General features: G+C 45.2%; 1 protein-coding gene across 1 annotated transcript in view; it reads right to left on the reverse strand.

Moving 5' to 3' along the window:
• Positions 1–10,056: 10,056 nt before the first annotated feature.
• The window catches only part of LOC137323001 (ras-related protein Rab-38-like), a 56,802-nt gene continuing 38,984 nt past the window's right edge, over positions 10,057–27,874 (reverse strand). Inside the window, exon 3 of the mRNA XM_067986327.1 lies at positions 10,057–10,767. Within this exon, the coding sequence (XP_067842428.1) occupies positions 10,612–10,767 (156 nt within the window). The 3' untranslated portion in view covers positions 10,057–10,611. The remainder of the gene's footprint in view (positions 10,768–27,874) is intronic.

Below are 27,874 nucleotides of genomic sequence, written 5' to 3' on the forward strand. Positions count from 1 at the left end.
CTTGAGCCTGTTCCGCCATTCAATGAGATCATGGTGGACCTGTGACCTAACTCCATATACCTGCCTTAGCCCCATATCCCTTAATACCCTTGGTTCACAGAAATCTATCAATCTCAGATTTAGAATTCACAATTGAGCTAGCATCAACTGCCGTTTGCAGAAGAGCGTTCCAAACTTCTACCACCCTTTGCGTGTAGAAGCATTTCCTAACTTCACTCCTGCACTTCCTGGCTCTAAATGTTAGGCTATGTCTCCGCGTCCTAGTATTCAAGTCTAGGAGACCTCCAAAAGCAGTTACAAATGTCTCGGGCAGCCAGACGCAATAATCCAGCCACTAACCTGTAATTCCTGCAAGGTCCCTTTAAATAGCACAGGTGGGGTGCCCTCTAGCCGCTCTAAGACACATTCAGATGGTTGGGGTTAAGACTGTGCGTTGAGTTGAGCTTTTATTCCCAAAACGGTGTCTATCACTTTAAAGCAGCATTGCACACTGATTGTATCCATTTTCTCCTTACTTTACATGCTTCCGGCGTTTGGTATTTGCACATGCGCTAACTCCTATACCAAGATGGCGTCCGGCGCACGTCACACTGGAAACGGCAGGCACAGCCAAGACGCCATCTTGGATGTTGGAGAGGCCGTCTAGTGCCCATGATACCCTGTGCTGGATTCTCCTCTGAATTACCGCCCAGTTTGGGACAGATTTGGGATGTAAAATGGAATAAAATGGGTTCTTAACGGCTCTTTTTTAAGGCCCACTAAGAGCCGATCCACCTCATGTAAATGGAGTCAAGGTGGCATGGCTATCCCCACTGATCCAGTTCCCATGACTTTTGCTGCTAGTTCATGAACTCTATACAAAGACTGCTTTGCACCAGAGACATAGATTTCTGAACAGAATTCTCTCTGTTTTTATGCTATGAAGAGGAGGAGGATGATACATGGAAGAGGATAAATTGTTGGCTCCTAGAGTGAGGCATTACAGAACGCCTCTCCTCCCTACACACTCACACTCACTCACCAGGATCTACAGAACAAGATGGTCTTAGCTAGACCTTTCTGACCTTCATTACCTCAGAAGGCTGTGCTTCCTTCCAGAGGTTATTGGGGAAATATATCAACTGCTGACTCAAGACCTGCAGCCCACTTACATCAGGAGAACAGCATTGTCTGTACCAGTCAAGACCACCTCTGCCTTGAATTTCTTTGTAACTGGATCCTTCCAGGCAGCATCAGGTGACCTTTGCCATATTAGTCAGGCAGAAACTCGCAACTATATCAAAAAGACCACTGATGCTCTCTGTTCATCTAGGCTGCGCGATTAATTTCCTTCCCAATGGAACCAGAGAGACAAAATGAGTGAGAGCTATCCAGTTTTACAATCTGTCAGCGTTCTCACAGATGGAACACGTAGCACTGTCTCATATGATAACCGCTTTAATTTTATTAACAGGAAAGACTTTCATTCTATTAATGTGTAGTTAATGCGTGATTTCAATCACCATCTCCTGCACGTCAATGCCAGATACCCAGGAAGCTGCCATGATGCTCTCATCATGCAACAATCCACCATACCACCCCTCATGACTCACAGCCATGTGTCAGGATGGATAATCAGTAATCAAAGCTATCCCTGCAGTCATGGCTTAAACCTCCAGTCAGGCATTTTCAGGTCTGGATAATTCTGGTGGAGCCCAGCTAGTGTCTCAAGAATCATTGTAGCGCGCTGTCTACTGCATAACATTGCAATGAATAAAGGCTTGCAGTTTCCGGAAGCTGAAAGTGATGATTAAAAAGAGAGGGTGGAAGGATCCACCTCCTCACAGCATGAGGAGGAGGCACAGGAAGGAGTGGACGCGGGCAGGACAGCCGGCAATCAGAGAAAGAAGGAGACCACTGACAGCCGAGTGTTTTCACTAAACAGTAACTCACCAAATAAAGTCGCTTCACACTCACTCGATTTCCTATCACCTCTCTCCATACATCCTGAACCATCGTCTCATGGGACCTCCTGCCCTCAGTGACCAACAGTCTGGCTTTTCTAACTTATGCTTCTGCCAAAAGGACCTCATGGATGTGTCAGAGAATTTTGGGGGTTCCTCCAGCTGCTGACACCCCTGTGGCAACTGCACTTTCATACATTTTGGCCACTGCTGTCTGCTACTCTTCAGAAAGACCTGTGCCCCTTTAAATTGCTGCAACATTTTAAATGTTGCAGTTCTGAATTCCCCTCCCTCCTATCAGGGGTGATATTACTGCCCCAAAACTACACTGCACAGAAAATGAGGCCCCTGAAGAAAATTGCAGTGGGTAAGTGGAGAAATCACATGGGTGGCCGTTAGTCCTGCTCTGCCACTAACCTCCAACAGGAGGAGAATCCAGCTCACCAAATCAACACACTCACCCATTGTTAAATGGGGTCAACTAATCAGTTACAGTCTTAGCCCAAAAAGCATTGTTTTAACAATGCTAATGCGTTACTTTGAAAGTCACTATAACTACCATTTTAATGGCTTGGGGCAGTGCAATGCATTGGGGTGTCAGTGCAGAGAGACAAAGAGCGATGCCACATATAAAGAGCATCACACCTGGTTCACTTCCAAACAGAAGATCATTGGTGGTGGTTGGGACCAGGCTGCTCCCCCCTCCCCCCATTCTTAAGGTTGGAATGCATCCACTGTTTTGGGGATATCAGGGAATGGGGAGAAAAAGATAAGTTTTACTATTTTAGAAATAAGCTTCACATAACTATTAATCAAAATGTGTTTAAAGAGTACATAATACATTAATTGAGAGTATTTTTGGTGTGCTTTCTAAAATTGTGTAATGGTTAATATTTTCCTTATAATATTTATAAATAAAAGTCTTGTGTCCAGCATAAGCTCGAAATGCCATTGTTGCAAAATGATCTTCAGGAAAGAAAGAGGAAGCCGATGACTGACACGGAGTCTGAGCTTTACATCGCCTGTGATTAACCTCAACAGTTTACAAGCAGCTACAATTACTTGGATTCGCCTGTTTAGATCTCTTACCCACAGGGAATACTTGACGAGTGACCTTAAAAGGACAGGCCAGGTTAGTTACTGAATATTACTGTGCTTCAGGCTCAGCCGACTCATTTAGATATTTAACTAACAGAATGGTTTCAGCAATTCAGGATTGAAATCATTCCTGATTCAGATTCTGAGCAAAAGGGATATTGGAGCTTTGAATCAAATCATAAACTAATGAGGATTGAGCCACAATTTTCATGTGAAACATTTATTTTTCCATTGTAATCTCTGGTAGAATAATGCAGGTTTTGAATTGTTCCAGTACAGACAGACATTTTCTTGCCATAATCTTTTCTCTCCTCCACCTCAGGAAAACAAAACCAAAAAAAACTTCTTGTTCAAACGTATAAAAGTATAAATGTGTTTTTTTAAGTCAAAATTCTCTGTTCATCACTATTTTTATAAATGGTTTAAAATTGATAATTGAGGAGCTTGAGAGACTAGGTACAGGAATATAGGCCTTGATCTTCTGCTTGGCTGCAACATTAGTGGAAGTGGAGCAGGGTGGGACTTCTGCCCACTCCAGGAATGTGTTTGACCTTGGCTGATTTCCCGGTTTCAAGATTATTTGAGTAAGTTTGGCAAGCTCCCTGGCTTTCTTTGGTGATTGTAAACAATTTTACAACACCAAGTTATAGTCCAGCAATTTTATTTTAAATTCACAAGCTTTCGGAGACTTCCTCCTTCCTCAGGTAAATGGTGAGTCCACTTGGGGACTTGTGGAGATTGGCTGTTACAGGCCTCGGAGACCTGCTGTAGTGTAACAGTGGCTTCTGTGCTGCCTTTAAAAGTTTAATTTTTAAAAAAACTTACAAAGAGGTGCCTTAGAACATGCGAGATCAATTGCTTGGGGTTTTTGGCCTGTTAAAATCTAAATACCATCTTCTGCTGCACATAGCAATGGTGGATGCCAGGCATGAACTGGGTCCCTTACACTCAGTATTACCTTCACGTAAATGAGAAGAAATATGTTAGATGATGTATTTCCATCAGCTGCATACTATTACAATACACTCTTCCATATATGGGCAGACATATTGCCACCCATCACTTCCAATGGGAAACTGGATAACCACAAAAATGAGCAGAGGCCAGACAGAACAGGTCCCCAACTCATTTCCTGCCCCACCTGCCCAGTTAGAGGACGAAAGGGCAGAAAATCCAGGCTACAATGTTTAGTAAGTTAACCTCAGCTGAGTCCACTTAAAGTAATGAGTAGTGTATTGGTGGAAATGATGGGGGAAGTTCTGGGAGCGAAGGTTAAGCCACAAGACATAGCTCAGTGTCCTTAGAGAACAGCGAATGGGAGAGCATGGATTGACCACTGACCTTGGACGAGCTGATAAAGGCTGTCCGGTCCTTCGAGAAGAGTAGAACTCCCGGCCCAAACCTACTGGAAATGAATGGGGGTATGCTTCTGGCAGGCAGCATGTCAGAGTCCACAAGGGAAAGCATCATCGCCCTCATCTACAAGCAGAAGGGAGAGTGGGAAGAAACCAGATATTGGCGACCTATTTACTTGCTAAATGTCGACTATACGATTCTGTCTAAGGCCATCGCCAACAGGATCAAATCTGCTCTGGAGCGGGTGATCCATCTGGACCAGACCTGTACTATACCCGGCAGGAAGATCTCTGATAGTCTTGCGCTGCTTAGGGATACGATCGCCTAGGTGCAGGACAGGGGGGTGAACTCCTGCCTCATCAGCTTGGACCAGGAGAAAGCCTTCGACAGAATATCCCACACATGCATGATGGATGTACTCTCCAAAATGGGTTTTGGGAAGGGGATCCACGAGTGGATCTGACTGCATTACGCGGACATCCATAGCGCCATCCTAATCAACAAGTGGGAGTCGGAGAGCTTTCCGATCAGATCTGAAGTTAGGCAGGGCTGTCCTCTCTCCGCGGTTTTGTTCGTGTGTTGTATCTAGCCGTTTGCTGTATCCATCAGGAAGGACGCAGGTATCAGGCAGCGGAGGTTCTCAGGTTAAGGCTTCCCTGTACATGGACGACGTCACCATCTTCTGCTCCGAACAGCAGTCGGTCCACACACTGATGGGCATCTGCGACCGTTTCAAGCTGGCCTCGGGGGCCAGAGTGAACCGAAGAGCAAGGCCATGTTCTTTGGCAGGTGTGACACCCGATCTTTTGACTCCTTCACCATCAGGTCCGAATACCTGGAGGTGCTGGCGATCTGGTTCAGGGGGCCCCTGGCCTGCACGAAGAAGTGGGAGGAGGGAATCGCCAAGGCCAAACAAAAGCTTGGTATGTGGGTGGGACGATCCGTCGCCATAACCAGCAGGAACCTGGTGATAAAGTGTGAGGTACTCGCGGTGTTGCTCTATATGGCCAGGGTCTGGCCCATTCCCCACAACTCTGCCGTCACAGTCACCCGAGCTATCTTCCACTTTGTCTGGAGATCCAAGGTAGAACACGTCCGCAGGACCACCATGTACAAGACCCCAGACAAAGGGAGGAAGAGGGTCCCCAACGCCGCTCTGATCCTGATGGCCACCTTTGTGTATGGCTGCCCCAGGATGTGTGTAGAGCCCCATTATGCAAACACCAAGTGTCATTACATGCTGAGTTTCTACCTGTCCAACACACTGAGAAGGCTGGGTCTGGCCACGCTGGCCGAGCAGGCGCAGGACGTCCCGTCCAGATGGACTGCAACCCCCCACAACTGTCCCAGGTGGAGAAGTTCCTGATGAGGAACCCCTTTGACCACAAGGCCATCAGACAGTGGTCACACAAAAAATTCTGAGAGTCCTGCAAGGAAAGGAGGGGATGGACTCGATTGGGTTTTTCCCCGACCAGATGGTCGACGCCATTTGGCAGAACATCTCGTCCCCAGAACTGACAAACAGGCACCAGGATGTAGCCTGGATGGTGGTGAGAAAGGCCCTCCCAGTGCAGTCCTTCCAACATGCATGGAACCTCAGTGCCACTGCGAGCTGCCCTCGAAGCTGCGGCAGGGAGGAGACCGTCATTCACCTCCTGATGGGCTGCCCTTTCACGCAGAGGGTGTGGAGAGAGATGTGTTGGTATCTGTCCCGGTTCATCCCAAACAGTTTGGTAACACAGGACGCTGTGCTCTATGGGCTGTGCTCTACATGACGCACACTGAGACAGAGATCACCTGTGGCTGGAGGACCATCAATTCGGTGAAGGAGGCCCTTTGTCCGCCAGAAATATGCTGGTCTTCCAGTTGAAGGAGCTGTCCACGACCGAGTGTTGCTGACTGGCACACTCGTAGGTCAAAGGGTACGTGCTGCGGGACGCACTGAAGCGAGGTGCGACCTACGCAAAGGCCCTATGGGGAAAGGCCACCGTTTAAAGCCACCCCACCTTGTATTGTACACCATGAATCATAAGAAATATACTGTGTTTGAATTGCAATATTGAGATCGCATTGTGTACGATCTATATTGTATTGGTTTGAATTATATTGGTTTGGAATTGTGATATTTACATTGAACTGTGTGTATCTTTAAATTCTATGAAATAAAGTATATTTTGAAATTTAAAAAAAGACATAGCTCAGTGCTTGGCCTCATCTAAATACCTGAGATAGTGGCCTCAAGAGAGAAGGTAATTTCCACATGGTGACCTGATTTTTTCTCTCCAATTACCCATCTGTTTTTCCCCCATTTATGCCTCCTATTTTGGAGATGGTGACTCATGCTGGGGTAGAGTTACACAGACACCGCCAATTGTCTTACAGCTCGTCCAAGTGGCACTTCTTCATGTGTAATCCTGGCTATTTTACAATGGAAGGCATTGCAACCCAGGCCCATCTGTACTCAACTGAATTGCTCACTGTGTAGGGGTCAGTGAATGGTGATGAGGAGTGGGAACTATGACTTATTTTTCTCCTCCCTAGCCCAGGAGTGTGAGGGCTAATAATAGTGCCCATTGCCATCTGGCTGAGATCAACTAACTCAGCAAAGGGCTGGGACTTTCCTGGTCAATATGATTCAATGCATAGTGCATTTACTCTGTGGTGACCTTTCAAATATATTATTGATAAATCTAAGATTTTTTTTAAGATTAAGCACCTAGGATATTCTTTTTACAGACAGTCCAGGATAAGGTGCGAGTACAGAATTATCCTGGTGCATTCCTATATTGGAGAAAGTACGGTATCTCTGTAAATCTAACAATGAAGAGTGAGAATCACCCATCAGGTTTTTTTTTAGAGGCAGAGAAGTTTCCTGTTTATTTTTGAATATATTTAACAACAATGTGCATTTACATCAGGCCTTTAATGTAAAAAAACATCCCTAGCTGAGCCAAAGAAGGAGATCTTAGGAAGGGTGATCAAAAACCTTGCGAAAGCAATGGCTTTTAAGGAGGTTAAAGGAGGAGAGGGAGGTGGAGAGGCACAGGGGCTTAGAATGGAAAGAGTTTGGGGCCTAGGCTGCCAAAGGAAAGGAGGGGAATTCACATGAGGTTGGAGTCAGAGGAACCGATGGTTTGTGCGGGGTCGTAGCATTGGAGAAGATTACAGAGATAGGGAGGGGTGAGGCCATGGAGGGATTTAAACATAAAGATGAGATTTTTAAATTTAAGGGAGTGGGAGCCAATTTAGGTCAATGAGGACAGGGATGATGGACGATTTAAACAGAGTGCAACAGGCTTCCCCATTTGGGTCAGCAAGTTTATGAAAGAAAGAACTTGCAATTATGTATCGCCTCCCAAAGTGCTTCACAGTCAATGGATTACCTTTGCAGTGTACTCATGTTATGTAGGCAAACATGGCAGCAAATTTGCACACAGCAAGGTCTCACAACAGTTTTATTGGTGGTGTTGGTTAAGCAATAAATGTTAGCCAGGATACCAGGAGAGGTTCTCTGTTCTGCTTCAAATAGCATCATGGTATCTTTTACATCCATCTCAATAAGCAGATGGGCTTTAGTTCAACATCTCATCGGAAAGACAGTACTTCTGACAATGCAATACTCCTTCAGTCCTGCTCTGAAGTGTCAGCTACATTATATGCTCAAATCCTGGAGTGGGGCTTGAACCCTCAATCTATATACTCTGAAGTGAGAATATACAACTGAGCCAAGCTGATACTTAAGTAGCTGAACAATACAATGCAGGAAGTCCCAGGTTTGATCCCTGGTCTGTGCTGAATTACTTAATCTCAGTTAGGGAGGCGGTAAAGGTGCTACAACTGGCCTCAATGCTGCTGGGATAGGGAGGGGGAAAAATCACTCAGGGTCACTACTCCCGATCACGAGTAGTCCCCATGATGGAAATGGACGGCTGTGAACATTGGGCTAATCTATGATATCACCACCCCCGCCTCCCTTGCCAAAGCTCAAACATGGATAATTGCCTCTTGGGTGATATATATTGAGGGTGATTGGTGCCTGTGGAGTTAGCACTTTCAGACGAGAAAGAGAAAGAGGTTAAAAAAATCTAGCAATGATGTCAGCAGTGGGAACCAGCTTGAATGAGTTAATGAGTCCGACAGCATGAGGGAGCTAAATTAACATAATTAGGATATAGTCATTAACCAAGAGAGCTTTAGCAACGGTTTCAACCATGCACACAGTTAATTTCACCTCCCTCAAACCATCATGCTCAATATCATCTTCCAGACCTTCCTCCACAGATCAGTGTTCATAGTTTATATAAAATTGTTTTTTGTAAACCAGAAAGACAAACAAAAGAGCAGAGCGGTTATCAGTAACAGTTTGGCAAACACTCAGGAGTCCTGAAGTGGTGTCAAAACATGTGACTATATTGTGAGAATGTGACTGCCTTACTTACTGCAGATAGATGACCTGGTGGGTGAAATTCAACTTTATCAGGTGTGCAAAACGGGCAGTAGTAGATTGGCTGCCTGTGATACACCCTGCCCGTTAAATGCCCTGCCCATTATACACCTTTCCCGTCATACACCCTGCCCGTTGTACACCCTGCCTGTGATACACCCTGCCTGTGATACACCCTGCCCGTTAAATGCCCTGCCCATTATACACCTTTCCCGTAATACACCCTGCCCGTGATACACCCTGCCCGTTGTACACCCTGCCCGTGATACACCCTGCCCGTTAAATGCCCTGCCCATTATACACCTTTCCCGTAATACACCCTGCCCGTGATACACCCTGCCCGTGATACACCCTGTCCGTTAAATGCCCTGCCCATTATACACCTTTCCTGTAATACACCCTGCCCATTGTACACCCTTCCCGTTATACACCCTGCCCGACCGTTATACGCCCTGCCCATTATACACCTGCCCGTCCGTTATACGCCCTGCCCGTTGTACATCCTGCCCGTTATACGCCCTGCCCGTTATACAGCCTGCCCGTCTGTTATACACCCTGCCCGTTATACACCCTGCCCGTCCGTTATACACCCCGTCCGTTATACGCCCTGCCCGTTATACACCTGCCCGTCCGTTATACGCCCTGCCCGTTATACGCCCTGCCCGTTATACACCCTGCCCATCCGTTATACACCCCGTCCGTTATACACCCTGCCCGTTATACACCCTGCCCGTCCGTTATACACCCCGTCCGTTATACGCCCTGCCCGTTATACACCTGCCCGTCCGTTATACGCCCTGCCCGTTATACGCCCTGCCCGTTATACACCCTGCCCGTCCGTTATACACCCCATCCGTTATACGCCCTGCCCGTTATACACCTGCCCGTCCGTTATACGCCCTGCCCGTTATACACCCTGCCCGTCCGTTATACGCCCTGCCCGTTATACGCCCTGCCCGTTATACACCCTGCCCATCCGTTATACGCCCTGCCCGTTATACGCCCTGCCCGTTATACACCTGCCCGTCCGTTATACGACATGCCCGTTATACACCCTGCCTGTCCGTTATACACCCTGCCCGTTATACGCCCTGCCCGTTGTACACCCTGCCCGTCCGTTATACACCCTGCCCGTTATACGCCCTGCCCGTTGTACACCCTGCCCCTCCGTTATACGCCCTCCCCGTTATACGCCCTGCCCGTTATACGCCCTGCCCGTTATACACCCTGCCCGTCCATTATACACCCTGCCCGTTATACGCCCTGCCCGTTATACGCCGTGCCCGTCCGTTATACGCCCTGCCCGTTATACGCCCTGCCCGTTATACGCCCTGCCCGTCCGTTATACGCCCTGCCCGTTATACGCCCTGCCCGTTGTACGCCCTGCCCAGTTTTCCTTTCCATTGATCTGCTATCGCCCATTTTGTGCCCCTGCCGAAGTTGAATTTCACCTCCTTGATTTTTGTTGTTTCCCAAACATAAAGATGGTGTCATCTTTAAAGTTGGTCGTTATGGTGACACTTGTTTTTAATTGTCACAAACCTTCCTTTTTTTTCTTACTCCTGTGAAGCGCCTTGGAATATTTTTCGATGTTAAAGGCACTACATAAATGTAAGTCTTTGCTGTTGAAATGGGACTTTCAATTTATTAACATTTCTCCAAATCCCACCTCCCTCCAGATTCCAGTTAACAATGTTCCTGCTGTAAATGCTAACATTGCAACTTAGTATGGAAGCTGTAACATGATTGTAGTTACAGCAAGATCCCGACTTAGGACTTAAAACAAGATGAGCAGTTGCCGTTGCTTCTGAAGGAATTGAGTGTAGGGGTGACAATGTCAGACTCAAGGGACTGTGCAAGATCATTCTCACTAGCGATGATGTGTTTCACCAAACATCGAGCTGCTTCATCAATGTTGACATTTTCCTGTGAATGAAAAAGAAGTTTAACATCCATCTGTTCATATGAGAAAAAATACAAACAAGAACATGTATCTGGACTGTGCTATAAATGGCATCATTGCAATACAGTGGATCATATTCATGAAATAATTTATAAATGTCATAACATTACAGCTAGGATTAATTTCACCAACCCATCCCATAGGAATGTATCTGCCTTTTTAACCATGACTGTAACATTGAGTTATCTCAGCAGGCATCATCTCATTGCTCAGGCTGCTGATAACAGGACTCATTTTCCTTTGCCTAAATGCCCTGTGTATGTCAGTTTGTCGGGTATTGGGAGAAGGGAAAGGGAATGAGAAACCATAAGGTCAGTTTGTGCAATCCTGGTGGTGGAACGTAAATAACATGAATTATGAATTAAATAACAGAAGTGATGTTGCCATACCTGCTGGGTCATTTTGCTCCCTTTATGCCGAGCAGAAATTGGCTGTTTGGTGTTGCTAGGCTGCACCTAACAACTAAAGGGGGTAGAAATCCATCTTAGGCAGTAGTGCAAAACGGGCCATATCGCATTGCCCGCCCGTTATACGCCCCGCCCAATATTCAGCTTCCATTGATATCACTCGTTTAGTGTCTACCGTCCAAAACAAATTTCTTCCCCATAGTTTTTAAAGGGGCAACCAGCAATTACCAGTTTTGCTGTACCTATTTTTGTACCTAACTGTTAGCAAGCTCAAAAATATTCTGGTGCAGTTGGGCTGTACTGTTTGGGACGAGAAGATTTTGAGGGCTGCTCTGGGAGGTCCATGTCCCAGCACCACCATTCCCATACTACAATTGGTGTCACCGTCTGTACTCCCACTGTACTTGAGCTACTTGGAAGAAGAGCATGCGAATGAGGAAGAACTGTTTAACTCCAGGGACAAAATCACTAGAGGGAAGCTGCTATCTGCTGTCACCAAATAAACAGGCCTCGACACAAATATCTAGATTTTACAGAGGGGAAATGCCTTTGAAGGCTCTGATTCACCAGGGAGACAGTGACAGGATTGTGTGACACTTCAGGAGGAAGTTTAACCGTACTCCAAAGCAGGCACGGTGATGCCAGTTACAGTGAAGATGACAATGACAACTTGCATCTAAATAGTGCCTTGAATGTAGAAAAACATCCCAAGGCGCTGCATAGAAGTTTAATCAAACAAATATGGATGCTGAACCAAAGAAATGGTTATTAGGACTGGGTGACAAAAAGCTAGGTCAAAGGGATGGGTTTTAAGAAGGAGGTGGGGAGGCAGAGAGATAGAGAGCTATAGGGAGGAAATCCCAGAGCATAGGGTCTAGGCTGCTGAAGGTACAGCTGGCAATGGAGGGGCGAAGGGAATGAGGCATGCACAAGAGGCCAGGGTCGGAGGAACGCAGAGTTCTTGGAGGGTTGTAGGGCTGGAGAAGCTTACAGAGATAGGGAGGGTGAAGGGCATAAAGGGATTTAAGTACGAGGAAGAGAATTTTAAATTTGAGGCATTCAGGGACCGGGAGGTAGCGAGCGCAGGGGCGATGGATGAGCGGAACTTGATGCAGCCGCAGCTTATGGAGGCTGAAGGATGGGAGGTTGGCCAGGAGAGCATTGTAATAGTCAAGTCTGGAGATGAAAATAACATGGATAAGAGTTTCAGCAACAGGTGGGCTGAAGCAGGGGCAGAGATGGGCGATGTTACGGAGGTGAAATTAGGTGCTCTTTGTGATGGAGAGGATATGGGGTTGTAAGCTCAGCTCAGGGTCAAATAGGACACTGAGATTGTGAACAGTCTCCTTCAGCTTGAGTCAGTGGCTGTGTTGGGGGATGGTGAGGATGGTGAGGGTACAGGGTTTGTCGTGGGGGTCGAAGACAATGGCTTTGGTCTTCCCAACGTTTAACTGGAGGAAATTTCAGCTCATCCAGGGCTGGATGTCATACAAGCAGCTGACAACACAGAGGTGGTGTAGAAGTAGAACTGGGTGTGGTCAGTGTGCATGTGGAACCTGACCCTGTGTCTTCAGATGATGTCGCTAAGGGGCAGCATGTAGATGAGAAAGAGGAGGGAGCCGAGGATAGATTCTTAGGCTGTCTTGAACTTTTTTGCTTCTGGCTTTTTCCGGGGTAGGAGGAACATCAGTAACACCTATCAGTCTGCAGTGCATCGTTGAATAAAGCAGCTGACTAATTCATTGTTTGACAGAGAAAGCAGTTATGCCATTTTCCCCACAGTTGCAACAAATCCAGATGACATTGACGGCACACATCTCGCTCTACATGCTCCTGCAAATTGGAGAGCTCCATACATGAACCCATACAATTTACAGTCCACCTTGACCTGATTATTTGCTGAGATCCAGTGAGCCAAGGGTTATGCTGAGAGACCAGAGATATCCACTGCAGACTTGGCTCATGACCCCTCTAAGGCATATCATGGACCCCAGCGGTGCCCACTTTCTGGCACATGTGAAGTCATTGAAGGCAGATGGCAGAATGGTGTGGATATGATGTCACCAGGAGCGATGACATCATTGCCACTTCGGACCTGTCCCTGCTTCTGGCCTCTATGTCACCATGCACATTGATTTATTAGTTAGCTGAAGCCCTTATCACTGGCGCCCTACAGTCAGTCAAATAACCTGTGAAAGGAGGTAATATTACATCCCAAGGCCTAAATGATAACACTCTGTGTATTCACGAGATGTGCAAAGACTGGCATAAAGGCCTCTTCCATGTAGGCTTCACTGCAAGGTACCACATGCTCCAAGATGGACTGCAGAGTTGCAGTACCATGGATCAGAAGCTCACACATGCAGTCCATGAAGTCTTCCATAGTGCTGTCATGAGCTGAAAGCTCCTAAGCATGTCCCCCTATCACTCTAACAATCGATCATGCTCTTTTAAAAGTCGGGCCCAAAGATCAGGATCCCTGCTTTCGTGAGCTAGGAATGGATGTGAGAGGACCCTCTGGGCAGATGCTTCTTGTTCTTTCTGTGCCACCTCCATATGCTCCTGCTCACTTCTGCTCTGTGGTTCACCCACTGTGCTGCCAGGATGCCCCTGCAGCTATGAGAGCAATGCAGCCTAATCTCAGGACTGTCCTCACAGAGGTCATGAGCCACCTCAATCCCAGGAGTCTCCTACAGATAGTTAGCAGCCAGCAAACTTAGAGCATCCCGCTATGGGGGTTAGAACAAGAAGAATAACCACATCAAGTAGTCAAGCAAAAGAGACAGAGTAAGCACCTTGGTAGCAGGCACAAGATTCATATATACTGCACATTTGCAAAGTAAAATATGTTGGAGCTGGAGTTGCAGCATGTGCAGACAGTTTCATTTTGGAGGCTGGGGAAAGACATGCAGCGTAAAGGAGTGGTTTGGTTAACATAAGAACATAAGAAATAGGAGCAGAAGTAGGCTATGTGGCCCCTCGAGCCTGCTCCGCCATTCAATAAGATCATGGCTGATCTTCAACATCAACTCCACTTTCCTGCCCGATCCCCATATCGCTCGATTCCCCTGGAGTCCAAAAATCTGTCTATCTCAACCTTGAATATACTCAACAACTGAGCATCCACAGCCCTCTGGGGTAGAGAATTCCAAAGATTCACAACCCTCTGAGTGAAGAAATTCCTCCTCATCTCAGTCTTAAATGGCCGACCCCTTATCCTGAGACTGTGCCCTCTAGTTCTAGATTCTCCAGCCAGGGGAAACAACCTCTCAGCCTCTACCTTGTTAAGCCCCTTCAGAATCTTATATGTTTCAATGTGATCACCTCTTATTCTTCTAAACTCCAGAGAGTATAGGCCCGTTCTACTCAACCTCTCCAAATAGGACAACCCTCTCATTCTAGAAATTAATCTAGTGAACCTTCATTGCACTACCTCTAAGGCAAGTATATCCTTCCTTAGATAAGGAGACCAAAACTGTACGCAGTACTCCAGGTGAGGTCTCACCAAAGCCCTGTATAATTGTAGTAAGATTTCCTTACTCTTGTACTCCAACCCCCTTGCAATAAACGCCAACATGCCATTTGCTTTCCTAATTGCTTGCTGTACCTGCATGCTAACTTTTTGGGGGTGATTTTAAACCCCACGAACGGGTGGGTTGGGGGCAGGTGGGAGTTGAAAATAGTTGTTTTTTGGGTCGCAACCGTAACTTGGCTTTATTTCCAGGTTTAATGTCGGCGCTTCCCACTGGGAATGCAAAGTCCGAAAATGTTGTGGTTGCGACCCAAAAAAACAATTATTTTCAACTCCCATCCACCCCCAACCCACCCGTTCTTGGGATTTAAAATCACCCCCTTTGTGTTTCTTCTACCAGGACACCCAAGTCTCTCTGGACACCAATATTTGATAGTTTCTCACCGTTTAAAAAATATTCTGTTTTTCTATTCTTCCTACCAAAGTGAATGACCTCACCTTTCCCCACATTATATTCCATCTGCCACCTTCTTGCCCACTCACTTACCTGTCAATATCCCTTTGCAGACTCTTTGTGTCCTCCTCACAGCTTACTTTCCCACCTAGTTTTTGCCTATAATTAGAGTGGCAGTGTAAAAATTGAGGACTGTGATATATTCTAGGCCATGAGGAAAATGCAGGGAGGACTGCTAATGGGAAGGGTGCATGGTGTGACAAATTATCCAATATCAATGTCTGTCAAATGGCACTTGCAATTTGAAAAGATGTTTGTTCTGCCGTATCCTAGATACTTCTTTGAATTGCAAGGTTGTGAAGAATGCAGCAGTCCACAATTATTCTGGAAATTTTCCTGGGTTATACTGATCGAGTTCAACGTAGTGTTTGAAAGGAAGAAATCCGTAATCGCTACTAAGATTCTAAATTTAGGTAAGGCCAACTTCAATGGGATGAGACAGAGACTGTCCACAGTAAACTGGGCAAATCTGTTAATGGGTAAAACGACAGAACATCAGTGGGAGGTGTTCAAAAAAGAATTTAATGTGATACAGAACCAGTTTATACCCCTAAGGGGCAAGAGCTCTACTTGCCAAAAAAAAACAGCCATGGACAACAAAAGAGGTAAGGGACAATATAAGACTAAACGAAAAAACATACAAAAGTGCAAAAAATAGCATAGATCCCGGTGACTGGGAGAGATACAAAGAACAGTAAAGGGTGACAAAACAGATAGTAAGAGCTACAAAAAGGGAGAATGAAAAGAAACTTGCAAGGGATATCAAAATCAACACAAACATTTTTTACAATTATATTAGGAAAAAGAAGGTGGTCAAGAGCATTGTGGGCCCCTTAAAAACTGATAATGGTGATATTGTAAATGAAAATAAGGAAATGGTGGACATGTTAAATAATTACTTTGGGTCAATATTTACAGTAGAGGAAGAGGATAGCATGCCGGACACCACAAGGAAACTAATTTTGTATCAGGGACAGGGACAGTAATGAAGAAAATAATGGCACTAAAGAGTGACAAATCCCCAAGACCAGATGGTTTCCATCCCAGGGTTTTAAAGGATGTAGGTGAGAACATTGTCGGCCTCTGAGGGAGCACTGTCACATCTGAGTAAGCCATCCACCAGCGCAGATACACACCCCTCGGTGCGTCCCAGTGCTCAGTGCTCCCAGACCCCTAGTTGGGGTCGCACATGGTGAATCACCACACACATGTGAGCATGAGCAGACACTGGTGGCAGGGGCAGCTGTGGAGAGTCTGCTTTGGTGGGAGCATTCTTCTCTAGGCTCTGCTCATCTTAGCGTGGCCAAGCCTCCTCCCATTGTAGTCCTCTCCTTCCTGTTGTGTGCTCCCATCTCCTACAAAAGCAGACGTGTGCACTGATTAGCTAACAATGGTGGCACACCATTTGCTGAAACCCATATGTCAGGGTGCTCTCCATGAGTATTGGGAAGACAGAAGCATGCGGCATGCAGATGCTAGACGTGGAAGGAGTTGGCAGGGATTTCTCCTGTGCAAACTTCTACTGAAAGAGGCGGTTTGAGGCAAGGGAGGTGTTGGGAAGTGATCATTGCTGCATAATGGCCGCCCATGGAAAGCTGCAGAGATACTGAAGGAATACAAGGGTGGAACGGAAAAATTCAATACATAAATATGAAATGACAGTGCAGATCATTTCTGGTGTGGGCACTGAAATTTTGCAGCAATGAACCCAGGTTCTTGACACAGTACTGCTGGAATTCACAGAATCTGTCACCTCCTGCAAGCTCTCTGCCCCAGCATGTTGCTGGCCCAGAAATCATCTTGTAGGAACAAGATATCCCTCCTGGAAAGTACTTGCTGCAGCAACATTTCTATAGACTCGTCTTCAAATCAGGGTGCCCGGCTACTACTGTACATACTGCCTGCCACTGCCTTCAGCCCCTCAGCCTGTTTACGCATCCTCCATTAAAAAATAACACGCTCATTTTAAGCTGCTGCAGGCAGATGAATGAATTCCTGCCCCTTATTGGGAGAGTAACAAATCTGAAGTGATAATCCTGCATGACCCCTGCCCATGTCACTTAAATAAGATGAACCAGGAAATACACTTGGGTTCAATGCTGCTGAAATTGTGTGCATATGAAAAGCAGATCGCCCGACTTATGCTAGAGTGAGTGCAGGGGTGGGGGTTGGGGGAGAAAATGTGGCCAACTTGTCAAGCAGTAGGCCTTCTATATTTGATGTGAGAAAATAATGGACAATGGGAGCCAGAGGTAAATAGGTCAGTAAAATATTTAAAACATGTTTTTGAAACAAAAATGATGTAGAACAGAATTGGACACAAAAGATAAAATTGAAATTAAGATAATAAAAATGGTAAGATAGAGGGATGGGAGAAGTAAGACAGTGTTTAAAATTGTTAATTTTATATAAAATAATGTCTTAACTGATTACTTTTGTTGTATTTGGTTAATATTACAGTTATAATGTTACAGGTAAGTCGCTTGCTAATGGTCACACATGATGAATGGCCACTTAGGCAAGGTGCCAGTTGCCTGCGGGTGCTATGGAGCTGTACCCAGCAAGAGCCAGCATCTTCAGGACAAGAGAGGGAAAAATGGGAGAAAATTGGCAAAAAAAATAAGTAGTTTATGTGATTTAATAATACACAAGATCCCCCTGTACAGTCTCTGTCAACCACACAGATGGAGAGTTATAGGGAGGGCATATTACTGACAGGCATTTTGCATGATTTTCTACTAATGCCTCTGATAAAGCTCTTCCAGCATTACATTAAACCAACACTAAAGTATACTGCCATATCACTGACCTGATATAAGGAACCACTGACACTATTCATTAAATACTATGCAATCAGGACTCGATCAAAGTAACAGCCTCCCACCTGCTCATTTCCATTTCCAAGATAGTTTATGGGGTTTTTGTATAGTGTACTTGAGATACTGCAAATATTTCAAGAACAGTGTATGCACCAATGCAAGCACAAAATTTATCGCTACATTGAAATGTTTTGCTAAAACTTTTTCTTCACTCCTTTTTTGAACCACGTGAAGTCATAGAAAGGTTCCAGAAAAATAGCCTGAAGGACAATAGAAGTGGACGCAGGAAGGCAGGAGACATAAAAGTTGGGTTTTGTTCATTGCAACTTGTTGACAGGAGCAAATGGAAAATAGGGACTCCAAATTGTTTCATTGTTTCAGCTCACTGCCACTATAAAGGAGCAGTAACATGTAACACAAAACCTTATTTAACATAGCAGCAGCACAAATTCCTTGCCATCTCCTCCAATCCACAGGCCTGAAACTAGTACCAAAAAACTTCATTAAAAGAATAATAAAAAAACTGTCTCCAACTCATCCTTTATTTATTAGCTCCTTAGATGTTTCAATGAAATTCTCCCTCTCTGGTACAGCACTGCTTCCCACCTCGCCCACACATCATGTTCTGTCAATCCCACTCAATTTTCTTTTCGTATTTCATAACTTGTCAGGCAGGTTTGCTATAAAATCAAATGCAGCCAACTGCATCCTCTAGGCTGTTGACTATCAGGGGAGGCTTAAGCTTTGTTCAGGCACAATTAACTATTTGTTGACTGCTTCCACGCAATCTGTTGAACCTGAAAGAACACCTCAATGGCCACTCAGTGATATGGATCCACTACAGTCTTGACCCTGTCCTTTGCCCACATTGTACAAGTTCTCCCTTAGTTCATCGTGGAGTTGGCTTCTTCTTCATCACCCTTTCTAATATCCAGGACTCATGGCAATATCACATGAGGGCACGGAACAAACAGGTATGAGAGTAGAGGAACTGAACAATGGAAAGTGTTCACACAACAAGCACCTGTATCGTCCATTGCTCAGTCTTCACAATGGCACATAAGACAATTAGATGTGTTTCATAAAATAATTCAACAAGGTGTGGAAATGAAAAATCTGTGGCCCTTCCAGTGCACTCTTGCTGTAAGTCCAGTGGAAAAGCTGAAAATTAAGCTGGGACCCACATCCACCATTCCCAGCGGTTTAAATCCGATGACCCATCAACATGCGGTGACCATTTCCTTATACCTACCAGAGGAAAGTTTAAGCACTCATTTACCGTGCTGCTACAGATAGCAGCCACAACGACTCTCCCCCATTGTTAGCAGGGCTCATAATACGATGCTTAGTAAAGAATGATGTGTCTGCCTGAAGAGAAAGTTATCTGAATATAAAACTATTAACAGGTATTAGGATGTAGTGCTGTATAGAATATATTACCAAAATAGCACTGGCATATTCAACTTAGTGTGACATTAGTTGATTTAGCTTTTTTAAGGCTTGCTGCTCAAACAGGGCAATGTCCTCATCTGATCTGTGTCTGCCATGGGAGATGACATCCTCGCACTCTCTGTTGACTATTGATGATGCCATCCTTGGATACAGAACATAGCTTTTATGTCATTTGCTTGTATGTAATGTAGAATTGTAAAATGTACATTTCAGTCACTGTGTTTGAGCAAACAGTTTTGCTGCTCTCAGTGGAGTAGAGCCAAAATATTGTACCTGACCTTCCATTTTTATTTACTAAAATCATAGAATCAGAGAAAGGTGGCCATTCAGCCCATCGAGTCCGTGCTGGCTCTAAGCAAGAGCAATCCAGCTAGTCCCACTCCCCTGTCCTATCCCTGTAGCCCTGCAAATTTTTTCATTTCAAGCACTTATGTAGTTCCCTTTTGAAGTCCATGATTGAATCTGCCTCCACCACCCCCTCGGGCAGTGCATTCCCAATCCTGACCACTCGCTGTGTAAAAACGTTTTTCCTCATGTCACCTTTGGTTCTTTTGCCAACCATCTTAAATCTATGTCCTCTGGTTCTTGAACCTTCTGCCAATGGGAACAGTTTCTCTCTATCTACTCTGTCTGGAGCCCTTATGATTTTGAATACCTCTATCAAATCTCCTCGCAACCTTTTCTGTTCCAAGGAGAACACCCCCAGCTTCTCCAGTCTATCCACGTAACTAATGTCCCTTATTCTTGGAATCATTCTAATAAATCACTTCTGCGCCCTCTCTCAGGTCTTCACATCTTTCATAAAGTGCGGTGCCCAGAACTGGACACAATACTCCAGTCGTGGCCAAACCAATGTTTTATAAAGGTTCATCATGACTTCCATACTTTTGTACTCTATGCCTCTATTTATAAAGCCCAGGATCCTGTATGCTTTTTTAACTGCCTTCTCAACCTGCCCTGCCACCTTCAACGATTTGTGCACATAAACCCCCAGATCTCTCTGTTTCTGTACCAGAGTTGTGCCCTCTAGTTTATATTGCCTCTCCTTGTTCTTCCTACCAAAATGTATCACTTTGCATTTTTTTGCATTAAATTTCATCTGCCACATGTCCGCCCATGCCACCAGCCTGTCTGTATCCTCTTGCAGTCTATCACTATCGTCCACATTGTTTACTATCCTTCCAAGTTTTGTGACATCTGCAAATTTTGAAATTGTGCCCAGTACACCCAAGTCCAAGTCATTAATATATATCAAGAAACACGGTGGTCTCAGCACTGTCACCCGGGGAACTGTACACCTCCCTCCAGTCCGAAAAACAACCAACCATTCACCACTGCTCTCTGTTTCCTGTCACTTAGCCAATTCTGTATCCGTGTTGCTACTGCCCTCTTTATTCCATGGGCCACAATCTTGATGATAAGCCTACCATGCAGCACTTTATCAAATGCCTTTTGAAAGTCCATAAACACCACATCACTTGCATTGCCTTCATCTACTCTTTCTGTTACCTCATCAAAAAACTCTATCAAGTTAGTTAAACATGATTTGCCTTTAACAAATTTGTGCTGGCTTTCCCTAATCAATCCACACTCATCCAAGTGACTGTTAATTCTGTCCCGGATTATCGTTTCTAAAAGTTTCCCCACCACTGAGGTTAAACTGACTGGCCTATAGTTGCTGGGTTTATCCTTACATCCTTTTTTGAACAAGGGTGTAACATTTGCAATTCTCCAGACCTCTGGCACCACCCCCGTATCCACGGATGTTTGGAAGATTATGGCCAGTACCTCTGCAATTTCCACCCTTACTTCCCTCAGCAACCTAGGATGCATCCCATCCGGACCGGGTGACTTATCTACTTTAAGTACAGCTAGCCTTTCTAGTGCCTATTCTTTAACAATTTTTAGCCTATCCAATATCTCAACTATATCTTCCTTTAATGAGACTCTGGCAGCATCTTCTGCCTTGGTAAAGACAGATGCAAAGTACTCATTTCGTACCTCAGTCATCCCCTCTGCCTCCGTGAGTAGATCTCCTTTATGGTCCCTAGTTGGCCCCACCCCTCCTCTTACTACCCGTTTATAGTTTACATGCCTGTAGAAGGCTTTTGGATTCCCATTTATGTTGGCCACCAGTCTATTCTCATACTCTCTCTTTGCCTCTCTTATTTCCTTTTTCACTTCCCCTCTGAACTATCTATATTCTGCCTGGTTTTCACTAGTGTCATCAACCTGACATCTGTCATATGTCCCTTTTTACCATTTCACCTTGCTCACTATCTCTTCTGTCACCCAGGGAGCTCAGGCTTTAGTTGCTCTACTTTTCTGCCTCGTGGGAATGTGCCTAGACTGTACCTGAACCATCTCCTCTTTAAAGGCCGCCTAATTTTCAATTACAGTTTTAGAATCATAGAATCATAGAGAGGTTACAGCACAGAAGGAGGCCATTCGACCCATTGAGTCCGCGCCAGCTCTATGCAAGAGCAATCCAGCTAGTCCCACTCCCCCGCCCTATCCCCGTAGCCCAGAATTTTGTTTTTCCTTTCAAGTACTAATCCAGTTCCCTTTGAAGGCCATGATTGAATCTGCCGCCACCACCCACTCGGGCAATGCATTCCAGATCCTAACCACTCGCTGTGTAAAAAAGTTTTTCCTAATGTCACCTTTGGTTCTTTTGACAATCACCTTAAGTCTATGTCCTCTGGTTCTTGACCTTTCCGCCAATGGGAACAGTTTCACTCTTTCTACCCTTCATGATTTTGAATACCTCTATCAAATCTCCTTGCGACCGTCTCTGTTCCAAGGTGAACAACCCCAGCTTCTCCAGTCTATCCACGTAACTGAAGTCCCTCATCCCTGGAATCATTCTAGTAAATCTCTTCTGCACCCTCTCTAAGGCCTTCACATCTTTCCTAAAGTGCGGTGCCTGCCAATTTGTTTCTCCTTTCCAATGCTACATCCTGGTGCCCATCCCCCTGCTAAATTAATTTATAACCCCCCCCCCCCCCCACAGCACTAGCGAGCCTCCCCACGAGGACATTGGTCCCAGCTCTGTTGAGGTGCAACCCGTCCGGCTTGTATAGGTCCCACCTTCCCCAAAACTGTTCCCAATGCCCCAGTAATCCAAAGCTCTCCCTCCTGCACCATCTCGCCAACCACGCATTCATCTGCTCTTTCTAAATTCCTTTTCTCTCACAAAAAAACTTGTGTGTTAGGATTGTGCAAAGGTGCACTTTACATCTTCCCTATGTGTCTGCAGGTAACAGAAGCAATCACTGCAATGCCCCATTCAATCTGAGCCTACGGGATTACACTTCAAACTATTAAAAACCTACTTCAATCTAAGTACAGCACGTCCTCTCGTCGACCTGCAGGAATCCTGTGGACTAAAATGGCACTGGAAATCTTCACTAAAGCTAATAGGATAAATGATGTGCTATTGCTTCTGGTGACATGGTGTACCACCTCAAAGAAGTGCTTTTTCTCCACCCCCCATTATTGCTGTTGAATTACCATTTTTTTGGACCTATACAAGCTTGAGTGCTCAGCCTGACTGCACAGAGCAGCATTGTGGGTTTTGTATTGTTGGCCTCCGCGAGGCTTCTTGATATCGGGTAAAGCTTGTGGTCAGAAATTAAAGATACAATCATAACTTTTTAACAACTATGCTGCTATGTTGTGCATGTGCTGTTGTTTCTCTCACTCCCACTAGTGCTCTGAAATCCACCAATGCTCCATAATGTCCATCCTACAATATAAATGGGATGGATTCCAAAGCAATTGCAGCCTCAAAACGTTGTAGAACTGCCAGAGGTAGAAGGGGCTCGAATATAACCAGAGTATTCAATCAGATATAGTGAAGATGATAGTCCATCCCTGAAATTGTGGAGGACATGAGATAAATGGTGGACAAAGTGACTGCACTGCCTCAACTTATTTACAAGAGATCAACAGATTATTGCCATTTTAACAAAGACTGCATAGGCACCCAACAGCAAATAAATGAAGGATCACAGTCTACATTTCCTAGAATGAAGAAAGTGAGCAGAGTAGAACCATTAATCAGTGTAAAGTGATGGTGGCCTTTGGGTTTCCATATCACATGATTTATTTTCACATTACTGAGAAATTCTGCATGCACTTGGGAAGTCATTTTAAAGCAACTTTAAAATGTAATTAAACTAGGGGCAAATGCAGGGCAGCGTTGGAATGCTGCAGTTACATTACTGCACAAATATTGGCAGCAGCCCCAACTTTGGACGAATGCTAGTTGCTCTGGTGATATGGGGTACAGTTTCTCCCTGTGCATCCAGAGGCACATCACTGCCAACAGCAACTGGAAACTGTGTCATCGCCAATACTGGATACCAGCGGGATGGGTTCGTGGGCAGAAAATAAGACACAGTTGTTCTTGTGTTGTTACTAGTGCTTGCATTCTGCTCTCCAATGGAAAAATACCCGATCACTGGCTGCTAAGACAAATGGTATCTCTTTGATTTGAAGCAATGGTGCATGATCTAAATCAGCTAAAATATCTTATCCTCAAGATGTGTTAGATACCTTATTAAAAGATTACAAGACACTATAAGAGTTTTACAGGTGTTTAAAACAAATCCATTGGGATCATACCGAACAAACTGCCAATTAACTAGGATGTCTGCGAGATCTCGTAAGACCCTTTGTACTGTAAGTGACAGCAGAAGAATAAAGAGCTAATTTAAGTATATTATGCATAATATTCATCGCCTCTGGAACTGATGGCAGCCTCTGTAATGAAATGTCGATATTCAATACTAATGATGCCATCAGAATTCCACACACCTTCACTGCAGTGACTGTCTCCTCTAGAACAAAAGGCACCTTGAGAATTGTTCTGAAGCATTTGATTGCAAAAAATTAATTACTATTTATAATTTACTGAAGAAAAAAGCCACTGATGAATTTGAAATACAAATAGCATCATTTAGTGCTGCAATCATTTCCAAAGTTTTGCTATTTTTATTAAAATCTTTAAAAAACCAGACCCGTCTGAAGAATGAAGGAATGCAAATTTAGGTTTTTTCACATGTATTACCTTACTCCCAGTCACAAAATTCTACTGGTCAGAAACGAGGGTAGTGGCAATACTAGTGCAATGTTACAAATGCAAACACCAATAAACTTTCAACCCCTCTTTCCAATCACCGTCATATACAGTCACATCAAACTTGGACTAATGACAGTATCAAAGTATTCAAAACTTAATACAAAAATCTCATCTAATCCTATATTAATGTTCAGCTACAAGACAGCTGCCCTGTATATCCTGACTGTAGGCCTTACTCTATCCCACACTCACTTTGGGAATACAATATTTAGCACTTCTATCTTTAGCACTGAAGATACAATGGGGGCGAAATTAATTTTGCGCCAGAAGTCAGCGCAAAATGGGCAGAGCGATTGCTCCGTGATCATGGGTGAGAGGCACCAGCCATATTGGTGCTCATGCCTCATTTGATTAAAATTGGTGAGCTGCCAACACTCACACCATTCATTGGCAGCTCCCCTAATGGGGCGGAGCAGAAAAATGGGCATCCTTCAACCTGGAATTCTCCCTCTTCTTGTTGACTGCAAGGCCTAGAATTTCCTTGAAATGAGTTACACCACTGTTGCCTCTTGTCTGGAGAGGTTGTTACACGCAGGTTTCCTGGGTCTGCTCATTTGCATTCCCATTGATGCAGTCATTGGTGTAAAACCCATGTAAAACAGATTTAACTACTTGGAAACTCCTGTGGAGCCTTTAAGAAGACAGTTCATCCTGCACTTTTCAGCAGCAGACTGGGGGACAAACAGGTAAGAGGAACAATAATTTCACTTCTTTCTCTAATAACTTCACTGCATGTCTTAGCAATATTTTTATTACACTTGTACGGAATTATGTCTATGCAGATAACATCTGGTCTCAGAGGGCAGCAGGACATGGCATCCAATCAGAGAAGAACACAAAACTTTGTTGATTCAAATCTCCAAGACCTCCTTGAGGAAATTGAAGGCAGGAGGCACAGACTCATGGGTGTGGGTATCACCAAGCCACCCAGAAAAGTAATTTATGCTGCCTGGAGAGTGGTGGTACTGGCACTGAGTGCCAATTCCTTCACCCCCACTACTGCAGAACAGTGCAGCAAAAAGTAGAACAACCTCACCAGGGCTGCCAAGGTAACACAAGAGGTACTCTCTCCTATTCTTCCTTGATCACCCTGGGCATTGGTACACTGCACCCTCTTAAAGCAACACTTCCACACTAACCCTTCACACTGCACTCTGGTAAAGGTGGCTCTAACTCAACATCTTGCACTATGGCTACCCAGCTCCCCTCACAGCAATTACATACATGCACAACCCTAAAACCCCTTCTTCCACTTTAACAACCTCCACCCCACGTCTCTTACTTCACCTCTCCCATGCCACTTGGTACTCACTCTTCAACAGCTAGCCTTACCTTCATTCACTCTATCTTCTTGCAGGACACACTGGCACACAATTTTCACCAAAGACGGGTGACCAAAGGGGGCACCCCATCTTTAAATCGCTTATCCCCTTCAAGTATGAGGTCATGCAGCTTGTGGGAACCCACTCAGTCTTGCCATGGGAGATGGCGAGGTTGGTGGCACCTTGCTGGCACCAGGTTAGTAACTGAGCACCTACACTGTCACCCAGTCATCCCTGTGAAGCATCACGCAGACATAAGCTTTGTCCCTTTAATCCCAAAGGGGCGATGCTCACCCATTCTACCTTCCTTTCCTGCGATGGGTGAATCTGCAGTACAGGAGGAGGAAGATGATGATGATGAGAAAGAGCAGTAGAAGTAGAAGCTGGGGATTTTTTCTTCTCCCTTATCACAAATGCTGATTATGATGAGGAAGAGGAGAATGAGGTCCAGCCCACACGCCAATTGCAGCTGCTTCATCCAGCCCTGCCCTCGTCTGCCATAATTCCCACTAATTTACCACTTGCTTCTTCTCTCCCAGGCACCAGCTCAGAGAATTTCATCCAGAGGGATTAGATAAAGTTAATGAGGATATGGCATCAAATGCTTCATGGAGCATGAGGGACATGGAGAAGTGGGGAGTCTGTGAGGAAGTGCCGCCTTCCCATGGAGGGTGAGGAGAAGGCTGTCAATGCCTTTGGAGTCATGAGACCCAGAACTCATCGGTACTCTCCTGAAAAGAAGCATGTCTGAGGAACATCATAGCTATATGCAGACTCTGAGGTCAATCTCCAAGGATATGCGACAACTGAACGGTGTGACTCTTGAATTTACAACAGTCCTTTGCAGCAACATCATGGAAGCTTTATCTTCCATGATGTTGCAGCAAAGTGGCAGCTTCATTGGAATCTGCAGTAGATCCCCAGATAAGATGCGGCCAGGTACCAGTCAGTACCTCCAGCTTCATGGACAGAATGGAGCACAGGATGAATAGCAGCTTCCACACTGTGGAAAACCATCCCGCGACTTCTACCACCTAGAAGGACAAGAGGAGCAGGCACACGGAAACAACACCACCTGCACGTTCCCCTCCAAGTCACACACTATCCCGACTTACAAATATATCGCCATTCCTTCATTGTCGCTGGATCAAAATCCTAGAACTCCTTACCTAACAGCACTGTGGGAGAACCTTCACTGCACGGACTGCAGCGGTTCAAGAAAGCGGCTCACCACCACCTTCTCAAGGGCGATTAGGGATGGGCAATAAATGCTGGCTTTGCCAGCGATGCACACATCCCATGAACGAATAAAAAAAAAGCTATCTCTCAGGGCTTTCAGGATATGATTGCTGCCACTCGACCAGCCATTCCACTGATCAGTGGGGCTACAGATCCAGGGCCCAGTAGAATGTAATAATGGCTGGAGTCCATCGGCCTGATAGTGCCATTTATCAGGACAGCAACACATGCCAAGAATTCAGGCTTCCCTCTCATGCCAAAGGAACGTGAGCATCATGACCACACTGCCTAGCAACAAGCTCCAGAGATCCAGAGGCAGCAGTGCTTCCTTGCCAGGAGCAAGCTGCCATAAGGACCATGAGCCTTTTTGTAGAACATGAACAGCCAACCACCTGGACCTTAGGTGGCACCTAATTGAAGCATGACAATAGATGAAAGAAATGCATTTGTAAGCAGCCAGGAGAAGCACCGTGTTCAGACTTATTATGTGCACTTTGGAATTCACTGCAATAAAATAGAATGTGCACTGACATGGTGCTTTATTATTGATGGAGGTTAGAATCATACAGGAAAGGCTGCACTTATGTAATGCTGATATGTTCACTCAAGTGATGATTGACACGGTCATGTAAGGGCAAAGAAGGCTGATGTGTGCAGTGGAATGAGGGAATGCTCCTTTATTTGAAAGTGGGGAAGAAG

This window comes from Heptranchias perlo, chromosome 6 (genome assembly GCF_035084215.1).
Source record: "Heptranchias perlo isolate sHepPer1 chromosome 6, sHepPer1.hap1, whole genome shotgun sequence".
NCBI classification, from domain to species: domain Eukaryota; kingdom Metazoa; phylum Chordata; class Chondrichthyes; order Hexanchiformes; family Hexanchidae; genus Heptranchias; species Heptranchias perlo.